Raw genomic sequence first — 15,892 nt, forward strand, 5'->3', positions numbered from 1 at the left:
CTTTAAATTTTTTAAATTAACATATCTCTCTCTCTTTCTCTCTGTGTGTGTGTGTGTGTGTGTGTGTGTGCCATATCTGAGTATAAGCTGGTGGAGGTCAAAAGAGGATGTTGGATCCCTGGAGCTGTGTTGTGAGAAGCTGTGGGCTGCGTTCCTGCTGCCCGGCTCCTGGCCGCCAGCAGCTTATGCCCTGAAATAATTACACGAAAACTGTATTCTTTTAAACACTGCCTGGCCCATTAGTTATAACCTCTTATTGGCTAGCTCTTACATATTGATCTAACCCATTTCTAATAATGTGTGTAGCACACGAGGTGGCTTACCAGGGAAGATCTTAACCTGCAGCTGTGTCCGGTGGGAGAATCATGGCGACTGACTGGCTCGGCTTCTTTCTCCCAGCATTCTGTCTGTTTACTACACCCACCTAAGAGCTGGCCTATCAAATGAGCCAAGGCAGTTTCTTTATTAAACGAAAGTAACTCCTCCATCAGAACTGGGGTTAGAGGTGTCTGTGAGCTAAGTGTTGGATGTAGGTGCTGCAGACCGAGCTCAGACCCATTAAAGGAGCAGCCGGCACACATCACTGCTGACCCATCTCTCCAGCCACAGGGTTCTACCTTCCACCCCAGCTTAGAAGCACATTGCTGATGGATGGCCTCACTACTTACTGTTCTTTGGTTCTATTCATCACTGCAAGTTAACACACAGCCCACAGGCAGCTCTGACCAGCAGAACGTAGCATCTCCAGTGCATACACTTCCGGGGCCATTTTCGGGTCACTAACAAGCTTTTTTTTTTAACCTTAGCCATTTCCCAAAGCACAGTAAATTGCAGAAGCTGCAACATCAGGAATTTGAATACAGAAATAGGCAAATCATTAGCTTTGCTGCTCCTCAGCTGGTCCTGGGTGTACAGGGCTGCAAACCCCGATCTGGCACAAGAGTCGTTTTGGTGGAGAAGAAATCTGACGATGGGAACCAACGCTGGACACATAAGGAAGAAAGCAGGTAAACCCGCTGAATTTTGAGGTTTATACACCAAACTGGATGAACAATGGCTCAGTGGTTATGAGCACTGGCTATTTTTCCAGAAGTCCTGGGTTCAATTCCCAGCCCCTACATGGTGGTATACTGCCATCTGTAACTCCCAGACCGAGTGCACGTGGTGCCTTTGCAAATACTCAATGCACATAATATCCATCTAACTGTGAATGAGACCCTAAGATTTCTGCCACGCTCTCCACATAGCAAGCAGGAATATAGTTGAGGAACTGGGTTTTCTATTTTACTTGGTGAAAATTCTTTATTCTTGTCAAAGAAGAGACAGAGACATAAACAAAAAATTTAGGTAAGCTTCACACAACTTAACAACTGCTAGATTAGATAAGACATCATTTATTTCTGAGTTTCACCTAGCCATTGCCTCAAGACTAGATACTCATCTCATTTCTCTTTGTGACAGGAAGAAATCAGATATGAATTCTAAAGTATTCCTAATTTTTAAGTATTTTGGGACCTTTGTTTATTCAATCCCTCTCCCTGTCTCTCTTCATATGGGTATCCTCCCAGTTTTCATTCATAAAAGGAATAAGTGATTTCTAGTCATACAGAGAGCATTGATTCCTGCTTTATCAAATGTATTAGCCTAATTCAGTATCTGACCATGGCTCTATATTCAAAATGATCAAACATTTTCTTGAGAAGATCAGAAAAAATCAGACAATTTGGCTACTTGATTATAGTAAGAAAATATTATTAATCTTGTTGCATATCATAATTGGCCAATGGCTGTGTTGAGATAAAAAGAGGGCCTTGGCCAATTAAGTTTATATTCTATTTAGAGATAAAAATATGAGCTGTTAAATGAGCTTTATTTTAGGCATTCTAGCAAGGGTTTAGAGAAATGGCTCAGCAGTTAAGAATACTTGCTGTTCTTGCCGAGGACCAGAGCTCAGTTCCCAGCACCCACAGAAGAGTGGGCCCCAAACTATCTTTATTTCAAACTCTGGGAGAGCCAACATCCTCTTCTGACCTCTGTAGACACTTGAACGCACATGTGCATGCATATAGCAGACGTGTATTTATTGTGTAAACACAGAACCAATGATAAATAAGTCATAAATTCTAGTAAATATAAAAGTATCAAAAACTGAGATATAGATGGAACAAGATAAAATGTTGACAGTGTTTCGGTTCATGTTTTATTACACATTTCTCTTTGTTTTGTGTATGTTTGAACATTAATTTAACCAGAAAACATAACTTCCTGTTTTTTTGGACTATTCTACCTAAAATTATACTATGACATATCGTGGAGCTCTAGTGAACTCCTCAGCCGTTTTTATAATGTACAGGATATATTTTTATATTATGCAAAATATTTCTTAATGGGAAGGAGCTGCGACTTTCATTGTATTCTTGGAGCAGACTGCCCGTGGTTTGGGTTCTGTGCCTTGAGGGAGACAGAATAACCTTTGGGAGGCAGCATCAGGAATCCTGGCATGGCAGGAAAGGAGTTAGCTCTGCCCCACCATTTCCAGGGTGAGTACAACAGACAGCAGGGAATGGTCATTGGTTGTGTGTTAAGGGAGCTGGAGAGTGATCTGATGGACAGAGCTGTTGGCCTGTTTCTTCACCCCATCCACCAAGGCTATGCTGCCTGTGATGAGGAGCTAGGAGAATAGGCTTTTATTCCCGCAAACGACTAGTTATATGAACCACAATTCACTCATTCAGTTGACACTATGTGTTTATTAGAGGGAAAATCTACCACGATGTTACAGCCCTTAACATTTACAAACTCAAATGTGAGGCACCCAGTTTTATAAAAGAAATGCTATTCCATCCAAAATTGCCACCGACCCTGACACAGTGATGGGGAGTGACTTCAGTTCCTCACTCTCACCAGCAGACAGGCCACCCAGACAAAAACTGAATAAAGAAATCCTGGAGTTCAAGATTATCATAAATCAAATGGGCCAACAGACATCTACCGAGCATCCCACCAAACACTAAAGAAACCAGTTTCTTCTCAGCAACCCATGAACCTCCTTTTAAACTGACCACATATTAGAATACATAGCAACTCTAAGCAAAGTTAGGAAAACTGAACTACCATCCTGCATCCTGACCACCACAGATGAAGGCTATGGGTCATTGAAAGCATTGTTTTAGGGGTGGAACTTCAGCAAAGAACTAAAAAGATCAAGATTCTTGTTCCTCTGGAGCTAGACACCTAGAGTACAAAGATATATGCACTATATTTAGTGGTTCTTTCTGCCTTGTTTTTCTGGATTATAGTAAAGTTCCTGTGATTGTTTTTTTAAAAAATAAAAATAGATTTTTTATATGATATATTCTTAATATGGTTTTCCCTCCCCCAACTCCTTCTAGATCTTGCCCAACACCCAAGCTACCCACCTCCACACCTTTCTGTCTCTCTCCCTTTAGAAAACAAACTAGAATAGAATAAAACAAACAAACTACCAAGAGAAGATGGACCAAAGTAAAAACATATGAAACAAATATAGACATAGACACATACACATTTACATGCACAGAAATCCCATTTTAAAATCCAGAATTTTCTTAGATCTGGATGCAGGCATGACTGAGTGCAGGTGAACATGGCGCGGGGGGGGGGGGGTGACCATGTGACTCTGACTTGGGCAAGCTTGGAAGTGCTTCCGTGGCCGTTGTGAGAGAGATACCTGTGGCTCTGAGTCCTGGTTAGCTAGTTCATTTGTTCTTCTGGGTGCTGGAGAGAAAGGAGCCGAGAAGGCGGTTAAAAACAGGAAGAAAAATTTGCCTAAAACTGTTAGCTGATGGGCTATGAGCAGCTCTGAAAACTCTAGCCATGGGTAATACTAAAGTCTGTTTTAGTCTTCTGGAACTCTACAACTTGACCATCTTGAGACTATCCTGTGTCAAGCCATGGAAATGAGGGGTAGTTGAGGGGATAGTTGGCTGTTATAATGCTTTTGTTTTTCCCTGTTTTGATAGTACCATTAATTGGTACTTACCAATAGCAGAGAAGTATTTCCTTTCTATAAGAAGCATGTGCTTATGAAACTTCCACATGAAGCCCCTATATACAAAAGAGCAAGGTGGAAACAATGTGCCCCAGTGATCTCAAGATAAATGTAATTTCAAGCATTAAGTCATAAGCGGATCTATTCTGGGTAATGTGGACCCTAAGGTAGTGACATCTCAGGGGGTTGCTGCAGGAAATCAGCAATCATCTGATCATTTGAATATTATTGAGTGCCAATATACATGTAAGAAATACACATGTATGAAAACAGCTGAGCCCACAGAGGTGAGGTCTTGCAGGACCAAGCCCTGACAAATGCTGAAGAGGCATTTCAAAAAATTAAATATCCATTTTGGAAATTCAGTGGTACCCCATTAACTAACTATGGAGGAGAAAATGGATTGTAAGATTAGATGACCATCTTTCACCCATATGATGGGCTTTAAGTTTTCTATTTTCCAGAACTTTGTGATTCTTTACAATAAAGGTGTGATGTTTTTATTCTCAGAAAATTGAATAAGCTATCTGAACGTATTTTAAGTCTTTAAAAAATATATTCTATATTATATATGTATTATATATATATAATCCCCATTTTCTCTCTGTCCTTTTATTCTCACCATTACATTTTATATTCAAGGTAGGTTACTTATATTTTCAGTGACAGAAATGCCTTGTCTCTAATGTAACCATGTTCAGAAAAATAGAGACAAAATCCAGAGTAATAATCTTTTGTTTGAATATTCGTTTTAGTTTTTCAAAGTGATATAAGAAAAATGACATGAGGATTTCCACTCAGTCATTTGAAATTAATTTCTCAGGATCTGTACTAGCTCTAAGATCTCTTTCATATTTCAACTGAGGGGCGGAGAAATGGTCCCATGGTTTAGAGCCCTGGTTGCTCTTACAGAGGATGTTGGTTCTGTCCCCAGCACACACAGTGGTTTACAACCATTGATAACTCCACTTTCGGAGGATACAGTACCCTCTGCTGACCTCCATCTGCACCAGGCATGCAAATGGCATATGGAAAAACATGCTGCAAAACACATGTGAAAACAAATGAATAAATCTTAAAAAAAAAAACTGAACATAGGGGCTAGAGAGAGAACTAAGCAGTTAAGAACACTCCCACTCTTCCAGAGGACTAAAGCTTGGGTCCTAGCACAGACATCGGATGGCTTACAGCCCTAGCTCCATGGTGATTAGCTCCCTCTTTTAGCCTCCAGAGGCTTGCACACACACATGAACATATACAAGTATACACACCAATAAAATCTTTAAAATGCTCAACATATATCTTGGGTTTTAGAAAATCTCCTTTGGAAACATGAGAATTTAATAGAAAAATACATATTAAGATTTATTTTATCCGTTATGTGTCTCTCTGTGTGTAGGAATGAGCATATAAATGCAGGTGCCTATGGAGGTCAGAGAAGGTACCCAAGCTCCCACGACTGGAGTTACAGGCGGTCGTGGGTCAGTGTGGCGGCTGGGAACTGAACTTGAGTCCTCTGGAAGAGAAGTATGTGCTCTCGACGGCTGCACCATCAATCCAGCCCCAGAAAAATACTTTAAAAAGCCAAGCAAATGCACAATTACAACTAACGGTTTCCCTTATGGTATTTACTTTTATATGCATTAACTCACTCAACTCCCACAGCGTGCACACTATTCCAGTGCACAGATGGATAAATTGAAACATGGAGTTTGTTAATGCCATACAGTACTAAGAGATGGTCCCAGGATTCCATCACATGCAGCAAAGCTATAAACTCCATTTCATCATCTTCAGTGCTTCTCAGTAATAGCAAGCGTGGGCGATAAAGATATATCAGGGCGGGTTGAATCTAGAGACAGAAAGCGTACCATAATTTAAATAGGGTACATAGACTATGAGGAATTATTAAACATGATAAACACAAACTATTGTTTATACATTCTACATAAATTATTATATGGATAATATCTATATTGGACTATCATAACTTATTTGTTCTGATAAGATGGTGAGACCTAAAGAAAACTGGGTTTCTACATAGCAGAAATGTATAGAAATTCCAATTATATTAACCACAGTCTGTTACATAGTGGGACTAATTCTGTCTTCTTAAGGACCTTTCACCTCGTGAGTAACCCTGACCTTGTACTGGCAGTGTCTATGACCAAGGCTCAGAATGAAGCCCAGGGCTATCCAGTTATCATTCAGGTAAGATACACACAGGCCAACAAGAAGCTATTCCCTTTCAGGAAGCTGCAGCGAGACGCCATGCCCCCTTGTTACAGAGCAAAGGGATAGCTGTCCTAGAATGTTGTTTGGAATGTCACTGTTAAAATACTTTTTGTAATACCCTGTCTAGACTTCAAATTGAGTATGTTGAGATACCTCAGTTGGGTTCATTCTGGTCAATGGTGAATATAGGCTTGCTGGTAGTCAAAAGTGGGGACAGTTATTACAGTCACACACTGGCAAGCAGGAGAAACTGTCCCTATAGATTTCCAGAAGCTTACAACCTCAGGGAGTGATGGCTCTTTGGTGCACCTAAATGTATTGATGGGGAACACAGGCAAGGCCCTACGGCGTAGATATTGGAGGAAGAGACCTTGTCCTTCTTTTGGGAGGTCATGAGCCCACAGTCGTAATTCTGCTAAGAAACTACTTGCAGTACCTCTAACGCAGGCTTCATTTGAGTTTGGGGCAGAGACCCTGAAGCTCTTTCCTGTCACCCCTCCTTAGAACCAAACACTCACAAATGGACGTGTGATGCTCCCTGATAGGCCAAGGAACAGCTTAGGAGCGTCCTAGCTCTGCATCCACCTTCTGGAAGCTGTACCCTGGTTTCCACCAAACAGCATAATCATCTCCACATAACATTTGGTTTATTCTGTGTTTTTTAATGAGGAAACTTGTTTTGCAGTTTGGAATCCCAAATCAGGACACAGCAATCTGGATAGATTCTGAAGTTCGCTTAATTAAGTTTTCTGTCCTTGTGGTAAATAGGAACTAGACATTTGTGCTGAAGACGCAGCACACATGGCCTTTCATGTTTCCTATGGGGGCCTCCTCAACACGGGCCACAGCTAGGTGAAGCCTCACACGGCTGCACATTCCATTCCCTACTCATTTTCATAACAGTTGGAGATATGAATGTCACCCCCAATGTGTCTTAGTTTATAAAGAATAAACTTAATCATAAGGTAATTCAGACTAACTTCCAAGGTATCTTCCCATTATCAGCGCTTCCATTTTATGTACTAAATAATAAGTTTTTGAGAAAACATTCATGTATCTATAAGTGGAAACAAGTCCCTTCAGGTTAATACCACTAGATCCTTTCCTGTTGCTTGAGAATTTAGCCTTTGGTTCTCCAGATCGTGGAGGGACCTCTGTTATCTGACCCACTAAATTAGTGCTAAGAGCTTCAATGCTGTTTATATCTTACCAGGCACAGTAGTTATTATAAATTATAAAGTTCCTTGAGGCATGATATGCTTTCCTGTTGCTAACCTGCCGGCTTATGTCTATTTAATTACACTTGAGATAACTCATAGAATGCTATAATCAAATAACAAAATTACTTTCCAGAATAATGCAAGCAATAGAATTAAAACACATATCCTGTTTCTATTGCATAGTTTAGCTGAATTTCTAAAGCTGGGTTTTAAAAAACTCACTTCCTTTAATATCAATCAAACGCATATTGAGATGTCGACAAATTGTGTTTTCATTCAGTGAGTTGGTGTTTAGGGAGATATTGTGCATGCATGTTGGGCAAGAACATAAAAACAATAGGTAAATTCAAATACAGTTGGAAAAGCAGAAAGTCAAATAATGTTTCTAAAAAATGCTGTTCTGGTCAATATCATAATCTTTTAAATGATCTAAGCAATAATCATTCTAGGAACGTTTTTTTAAAAATATTTTCATGATTTACACACATGTGCACACACAGAGAGACACACAAACACACACACACACCACAGATATGACACATGCACACATGGTCATTTATTCTGCCAACTTATTTATTAGAGGGAATGTTTAAAAAATGTCCTGCATTTCCCTAATTTCCTAAGTATTATTTTTCTAAGAAGAAATAATTAATGTTCCTTTAAAATGTCAGAAAAAAACCACAAAATAGTGTTAAGAGTCAAAAATAGTGGAATTACAAAATTTTAATTAGTTTGTTTTTTGGGTTTTGGTTTTGAGAATCAAGTATGTTTAATGTTATGTAGCTTTGTGTGTAATTCCTAAATATTGACAGTAACTCTCATTTACAGTAAGTTCTGAGTAATTGTATTTCTAAATTTATCCAGTAAAGAACGCCTGCTCCACCATCTTATAAGCTTGCCTGTCTCCTGAGTCCATATTTTGTCACTCTTTCATTTTTTAGAAATACAAGCCATACAGCAATGGGGCTGCCAATCAAAAGTGGCATTACGTGGCAAATACAAGAACATTTATAGCCTTTCACAGCACTGCCCTGGATCGGAAAATCACAGCAGCCAATTCCTCTGGCCTTTGTACGTCATCTGTTACTAAAGAAAACATTGATCAACCTGTAAGTAGTTCTCTCTTCCCAAAGATGGAAGAAAACTAGGGTCAATTAATAAAGCAAGAGGTTTTTCCCCCATGGGAAAGCTTAAGTTCATATAAGGCTGAACACTAATTTGCTTGCTTCAGACAAGGTCTTGCTACAGAGGCCAAGCTGGCTTCTGACTGGCAACCCTCCTCTCTCAGCCTCCAAGGGTGGGATTACAGGTGTGCACCACCGTGCCTGGCATGAATGCTGATTTTTGATGAGATCACTTAGACTCTGGGATTTTTAATAGGAAAGAATGAAATGAAATTATGAAAAGTAGAATAAATTATATCCTCTATCTAAAACTACTTGTTTTACTGTGGAAAATTTTATACATATTCTAAAGTAGACACTAGTACAGTGAACCTTGATTGATGCATCACATTCATTAAGATTTGGACACTTTTGCTAGTCCTAGATATGATACTATTTTACCTCTAATTAAGCATGCAGTTTTATAATTTTGATCATTTTTGACAAAATCATCATGCCATTGTCATGATTAATAAAATGAACAGTGGCATTTGGGCAGTATAATAAACTATTTTTTACCAAATTTTCTAGGTTGTCCTAAAAATTCATTTTTATCGTTGGTAGTTTGAGTCAGTCAAGGCTGAGAAAAGACCCTCAGGTGGGATCAGGTTCACAGCATGGTCCATAGGCAGGCAGCACGCTCTGACTTGGGTACCATTTGACTTGGTTCTCTTTCTCCACGATCTCTGTAAATAGGATTCACAGTAAAGTTGTTGTTAAACTTATGCTTACCATTTTCTATAGAGCCTTCACAGATTGCCATGTGTTCTTCAGATACTCAGGTCTCTGAAGCCTATACCTAACTTCCATTTTTAATGATGCTTTAATGGTTTGAAGGAATTTCTCCTCAGCCCAATACCTGAAAATTTCTCAATGTCTATTCATCTAATGTCATCATTTTGCTTCAAATCAGTCAATTTTATCTCTACATCAATTAGCTAAAGATTTAATAAGAATATTACCTCATTATAATATTTCAGTAGTCAAAAATATGGTTTGAAAGAAAAGGCAGAGGAAATGCATGATTCTTTCTTGCACATCTACTTAATCAACTGAAAAAAATGTATATTCCTTGTGAGGTGGCAATTTGGGTTGAGCTCTGCCGGGCAGCTCTGCTGGTCTTGACAAGGGCTGCAAAAGTGGCTCTCATCATCTTGTGGATTTTTAGTGTATGAGGACTGGAGAGTCCAAGATGGCGTCTCCCACAGGTGTTGACTCTCCAACCTTTCTCATGAAGCATGGTCCAGTGAGTTCTGTGTGACCTCAGGGCTCCAACTGTAGCTACAGAGCCAGGCGCTACAGTGCAAGCTCCTTTCATGCACCTGCTTGCCTCTTATATCAGCTGTCATTGGGCCAATGTCAAGGACATAGCTTGCTCACAAACACAGAGGAGAGAAGAAAAGCACCGTACCTGCTGACCAAGGAACGGTAATATCACCAGTTGAAAGGACATGTGAACCGCATTGGAATGGTTTTACTGTAGCCACCTTTAGAAATAATTTGCTACACTAACAGCCACATGGCTAGTTTTCAAGTCAGTGCCTACCAACCACAATTATTTTCGCATGATGTCAAATGAGGTCCCACCCCAGCTTCATTTTTTACTTGTATTAGTAGCCTTGTTATGAACTCCTGTGAGCTTACATACTCAAATCCAGTCAAACTTTTCAAATAGTTCTTTCTAGTCTCAAATTGCCATTCTTTGAGTCAGTTAGGACATTTATTTTTGCTCTTGCATTTTGTCGATTTTATTCCTTAACTCCAGGATCGATTAGTTTCTGTGCACAACAAGATATCCCTTATATACAAGATGTTATATTGTAGTTTTTTTCTGCCTCCGAAGAGGTACTGGTCATTCTTCAAAGAAATCTTGATTTTGTATAGAAGTTAGGGTTCTCAGTATTGCATAGTCATTGTAAAGTTAAGGAATACTTTTAAATTTTTTAATTACTGGGGCTGGTCAGCTAGCTCAGCAGATAAAGCATTTGCTGGCAAACCCGAAGACCCAAATTCAGTCCATGCAACCCACATGATGGAAAAAGAGAACCAATTCCTGCAAGGTGTCCTCTGACCTCCACCCATATGTACCCTGCCCCAGCATACACACACCAAATAAATAAATGCATGTAAAAACTTAATTATTGAGAAGCATAATAATGCATTTGGGTTGTGGTTTTAATTTAGCATTTGATGATGACAAATGTGTTTTCCTTGTGCTGTGAAGAGTTCTGCAAAAATGCCTTCATGGTTTAGGAGCCCCACATGGAAGCATCTTTTCTGGTGTTTTAGGGATACTGTTACCTCTCACCCGATGGAAAGAAAAAACTGATGCTCTGCCTGGCTTGCGGACAGTCCATGCGGGCAGAGAAGGGGTTGAAACAGCTGCTTCCGGGCGCTCCATTCTTCTGTGTTTCTGGCTCCGAGCAGAAGTCCTTGCCACGAAAGCCATTCAAGGTCATCAGCGTTGCCAAGGTACTTCCCCACTTATCCAGCTGAGCTCTGCTACTGCCCACGCGACGATGATTTGGAAACTTGGGTGCATTTAGATTGGCCTCACATCCAGGTTCACTTCCACGCGTGCACTTCATCTTCCTCAGAGGCACCTTCCCATCCTGCCAACATTGATTCCTTTATCCTAATTGCAATTTAAATTGCATTGTCTTCTAATAGTTCTGTTCAGCCTTTGGAGTGAATGGGGCACTTTTGCTGCTGTAGGCTGCTGACACCTTTCCCTTCTCTTTGTGTAGCCTTTAGGTCAGGAAGTGACTTTGAGTCTTTGCTTAGCACAGCAGCATTTGCTCTATGTGGATAGGAGAAGCTCCTTTTTTATGAGCATGGTGCATTTCAGGGAGGATTTGACACGTTGTTGTTAGTAGCAGTTCAGGCTAGGTGGCAGAATTCATGCGTCCATACCTAATACCATTTAGAAGCCCTAGGGGTGACGGTAGGGAACTAACTCTGCCACATTCTGTGACCTTAATTTTAAATGACACCATTTTAAAAAAGAAAATCCTCCCTTCAACTTGAACAGTGTTGTTGGAGGCTGCTTATTGGTTCCCAGCCGCCTGGCTAGCTTGGACCTGAAATAATCACACAGAAACTGAATTAATTAAATCACTGTTTGGCCCATTATCTCTAGCTTCTTATTGGCTAACTCTTACATATTAATTTAACCCATTTCTATTAATCTGTGTATCACAACATGACTGTGGCTTACCTGCTAAAGTTTCCAGCTTCTGACTCTGGCAGTGGCTCCATGGCTTCTCTCTGACTCTGCCCTTTTTTCTCCCACCATTCAGCCTAGCTTCCCGTGCCTACCTAAGTTCTGACTTGCTATAGGTCCAAAGCATTCATTAATGGTAATCACAGCACACAGGGGTGACTCCCACATCACCTCCCCTTTTCTGTTTAAATAAAAAGGAAGGTTTTAATTTTAACATAGTAAATTACATATAAAAAGCAGGTATCAAACAAGAATTACAATTACAATATTTATATCTACTTTATCTTTTATCATAGCTAAGGAAAACTGTAACTATAATTATAAATTCTTCAACTCCATCAAAGACTCCAGAGGATATAATATTACCAAAGTGAACAGGAAGTGCATTGTAAGCAACTTCCGAAACTCTAGAATTGATAGAGACATCTTGCTACCTGGACAGTCACCCAAAAAAGTTCTTCTGTATTATTGGGGCATCCATCTTCAGCCTACAGGCCCACAGTATCCAGCAGACTTTTTCACAAAGCAGGAGATTTCAAAGACAGTTCTGCCTATATTGGCAGTTTGTCAATCACTTTTTTTCTATGTCCTGCAGAATGTCTAGCAGACTCTTTCATGAAGCAGAAACCCCGAAGGATCATCTCACCTTTAGGCAAGTTCAGCAGTCATTTGTCTGTGGGTCCTGCATGTCCAGTTAAGCAGTCCAGGCAAGAACAGTTTCTTGCCCAGATGGCTAACCAACTCCATAAGAAGTCTCTTCAATGCCCATCTTTCTCTTGAAGTAATTTGGTGCTTCCAGGAGCATATGTGTCTCACGGTCATGAAAAGTACTAAATTCTTAAAACACTTTAAATGCCATATTCTGCAGTCTTTGAAAGATTTGAAGAATTCCTATCCATCTGAAATACTTCTCTGTACATCTGGAAAATCTAACTTACATGACTACAAGCTTGACTACTACAAATGATTCTCTATTTATCTGTATTTCTTAATTATACATTACATTTTTAAATGAGATGTACAATCACAATACCTTAATCAAGAGCAGATATATATATATATGCATATATATACTCTATCTCTTTAAAGACTTTATACTTTTGTTAAAAACCATTTACTTCTTTTCCAAATATCTATACTCTTTGTCTTCTTTCCTCCAAACCTATGCACATTTATCTAACATTGTCACCCATTTTGACGTCTTTTATGTCTGAATCTGTCCTACTATGTATCTGTAATTGTGTATCTGTGTATCTTTATTTTAAAGGAGTGCTTTTTTTTAATTTTAGCTGCTTTTCAATAGCTCAGGGTTATTACTGATTTAGCTCTTACAGCTTAAATTAAACCATTTCTATTAATCTATGGTCTGTTACATGGAGTTACCTTTCTTTCATGTTTATTTTTATTTTTATCGAGCTCTACATTTTTCTCAGCTTCCCTTCCTACCTCTCCCCTTCAACCCTCTCCCAAAGCCCCATGCTTAAGGAATGCTTCTTAAAATGCTAAGTGCTTTTTAAAACTTAAGCTGCACCATTACAAGGGTATATACATTACTACCAGCTTGCCCAACCCAGCCCAGCATGGCAGAGCTGCTTGCTGCCTCTGAGAGCCATGCACAATGCCACATCTCTAGGCATACAGCTGGTCCATGTTGTCACCAAGCAAGCTGTAGCATATTGCTCACAACTCCAATTCAAATGCTTGGTTTCTCCAAAGAGTCAGAGTTCATGCTAGCAGCACTGCCCACAGCCAGGAAGCTGCTGTTTTGAAGGTGCAAGTGGCTGCTACCACTGAGTCAGTAAGACCTCTCTTTAAAAAGCCATGCTTCTGCTTGCTTCTAGCAAACAGAGCCCACCCAAGAAAATGCTGCTACCAAACCTGCCTACCTAAGTTCTGCCTTGTTATAGGTCCAAAGCAGTTTCTTTGTTCATTAATGGTAATCACAGCACACAGAGGGGACTCCCACATCACAGTGTAAAGAACTGGGGATGGGGTGGGGGAAGGGTGGATTTAAACAGCAGAATAAAAAGGAGGTAACACTAAAATGTGGCAGCCTGCCAGCCTGGTGTGCCCCTCAGAAGTCACCTGCCTGTCTCCAGACCTCACTCTTCTGTCTCCCAAAACTGGTTTTATACTAAAGATGGACAGTGTCAGGTTGTAGTAACCTGGAAAGAGAAAGGAAGCAGTCATCTGGAAGCCAGAGGGTATTTGGTTTTGCAGAGGTAACTGGGAAGGACCCTCTACATTATAATAGTTCAGCCAGGGCCTGTGCATCTTGGCAGGCTCCTAGTCAAGACACTGGGGAAAGCTTTCTAAGGGATGTTCTACCCTCCTCCTTCATCTTTCACCAATGGATGACCTCCTTCTAGAGTTGTTCATTAAGAAAGTATCTGTAGTGTTCATATTCCCTTACTTCTATCCCAGGTTCTCTTTGGTCCTGGTCTCCTTTCTTCCACAACCCAAACAAACATACAGCAACATTTAAAGAAAACCAAAGCAAGTCAGAAAGACAGACCAACTGCTCAAAAGTCAGTGAGAGGGCTAGAAAGAGAACTGAGGAATTTTGGCCCAACACTCTTCCTCCTCGACACCAAGTATCTAGAGTACATAAAGAAGACACTATAAAACGTACGTCTACCACATACACACATATGCAGACTTTAAAGGGGGAGTAGAGATATGCCAAGATAACAAAACAGAAACAATTCAATTTGTGTAAATGATTATTTTTTAAACAAACCAGGCTGATTTATCTTCTTATGAAGCTGAAAACACTCTAAGATATTATGAAGAGCGTCTGTCATCTTTATGGATGAAGGCACGCACATGCACTACATCCCACAGTGGCGTGGTACCTTCCTACCAAAAGGCAGTGAAAATAATCGCATACAAAAATGGGGATGGATATCGGAATGGGAAGTTAATTGTGGCTGGAACATTCCATGGGGTAAGTGACTATTAATAAAATGTTGTATGTGTCCTTAGAAGTAATGGTGGTTGCAATTCTGGACAAGAAGTACCTCAAAGCTGAACAGTAAGCATTCCTGTTTACATCCACCAATTTAAGCTAATGAGTTAAAGATTTCCATTCTCCTAGAAAATTTTCCAACAAGATGGCTGGGATTCTTTCTGATGGTTTTTCTCTGAATATAAAGTTAGAAGCAATGTGAAACTAGCACCTTGGTTTTCAAGGGACCCAGAACAAGATGTAAAGGAAGTGGGAAAATGGAACCACCAGGCTATCTTCACCCTCATGGTAAACAGAATGCCTTTTTCCTCCTTGTTCCCTTGCACTGCAAGTTGAATATCACCTGAATGTTTTTGTGTTTTCTTTGGTTTGTTTTTTAATGCCCCTCACTTGGACATTAAATGCCCCTCATTCAGAGCTTCTGAGCATGTGTTTGTTGACAAGGCCTTTCACTTCACTTTTACATGGGGGCTGCTTAAGTTGTTAGAGACTATGTAACTGCCTTAGAGACTGTGCAGTCACGACAGGAGAGCCCCCAAAGTGATAATTCTGTCTCAACAACCCTTCTAATACTTTTAATAACCTATTTTATAGGTTTATACAGTATGGTGTTTTTTATGCCAACTCCTCCCACCCCCTTCTTGTCACTCACCTCTGGGGTTGGAAATAATTGGCTTTTCTTATTCAGGTCTGGAGAGATGGCTCAACATTTATGAGTATTTACTACTCTTGCAGAGGACATCAGTTTGGGTTCCACACCCCTACGGGTAGCCCACACAGTCTGTATGTAACTCCAGTTCACTAGGATCTGATATACTCTTCTGGCTTCCTGGGGCATCTGCACTCTTGGGCACACAGAGATGGACAGCCATAAACATAAAAACAAAAGTGAATCTTTTCCAAAATGAAACTATTGCTCAATGAACCAAGCAAAGTACAAAAGTTAACCCCAAGATTTACCCAAGGCTACAAGACTGGCCTCCTCTCTCTCTTTCTCTTTCCATCTGAGGAAGATGATACCCTCCTCCCAGTACATAGATCCCAGAGATTGAA

At 40.1% G+C, this 15,892-nt stretch overlaps 1 protein-coding gene across 1 annotated transcript in view; it reads left to right on the forward strand.

Annotated features, from left to right (window-relative positions):
* Positions 1–15,892, forward strand: part of LOC142844963 (doublecortin domain-containing protein 1-like) — a 152,406-nt gene that overhangs the window by 111,774 nt on the left and 24,740 nt on the right. Inside the window, exons 9-14 of the mRNA XM_075963735.1 lie at positions 807–1,007; positions 2,427–2,540; positions 6,148–6,241; positions 8,427–8,594; positions 10,938–11,120; positions 14,615–14,818. Of these exons, the coding sequence (XP_075819850.1) occupies positions 807–1,007; positions 2,427–2,540; positions 6,148–6,241; positions 8,427–8,594; positions 10,938–11,120; positions 14,615–14,818 (964 nt within the window). The remainder of the gene's footprint in view (positions 1–806; positions 1,008–2,426; positions 2,541–6,147; positions 6,242–8,426; positions 8,595–10,937; positions 11,121–14,614; positions 14,819–15,892) is intronic.

This window comes from Microtus pennsylvanicus, chromosome 2 (genome assembly GCF_037038515.1).
Source record: "Microtus pennsylvanicus isolate mMicPen1 chromosome 2, mMicPen1.hap1, whole genome shotgun sequence".
Classification (NCBI taxonomy): Eukaryota; Metazoa; Chordata; class Mammalia; order Rodentia; family Cricetidae; genus Microtus; species Microtus pennsylvanicus.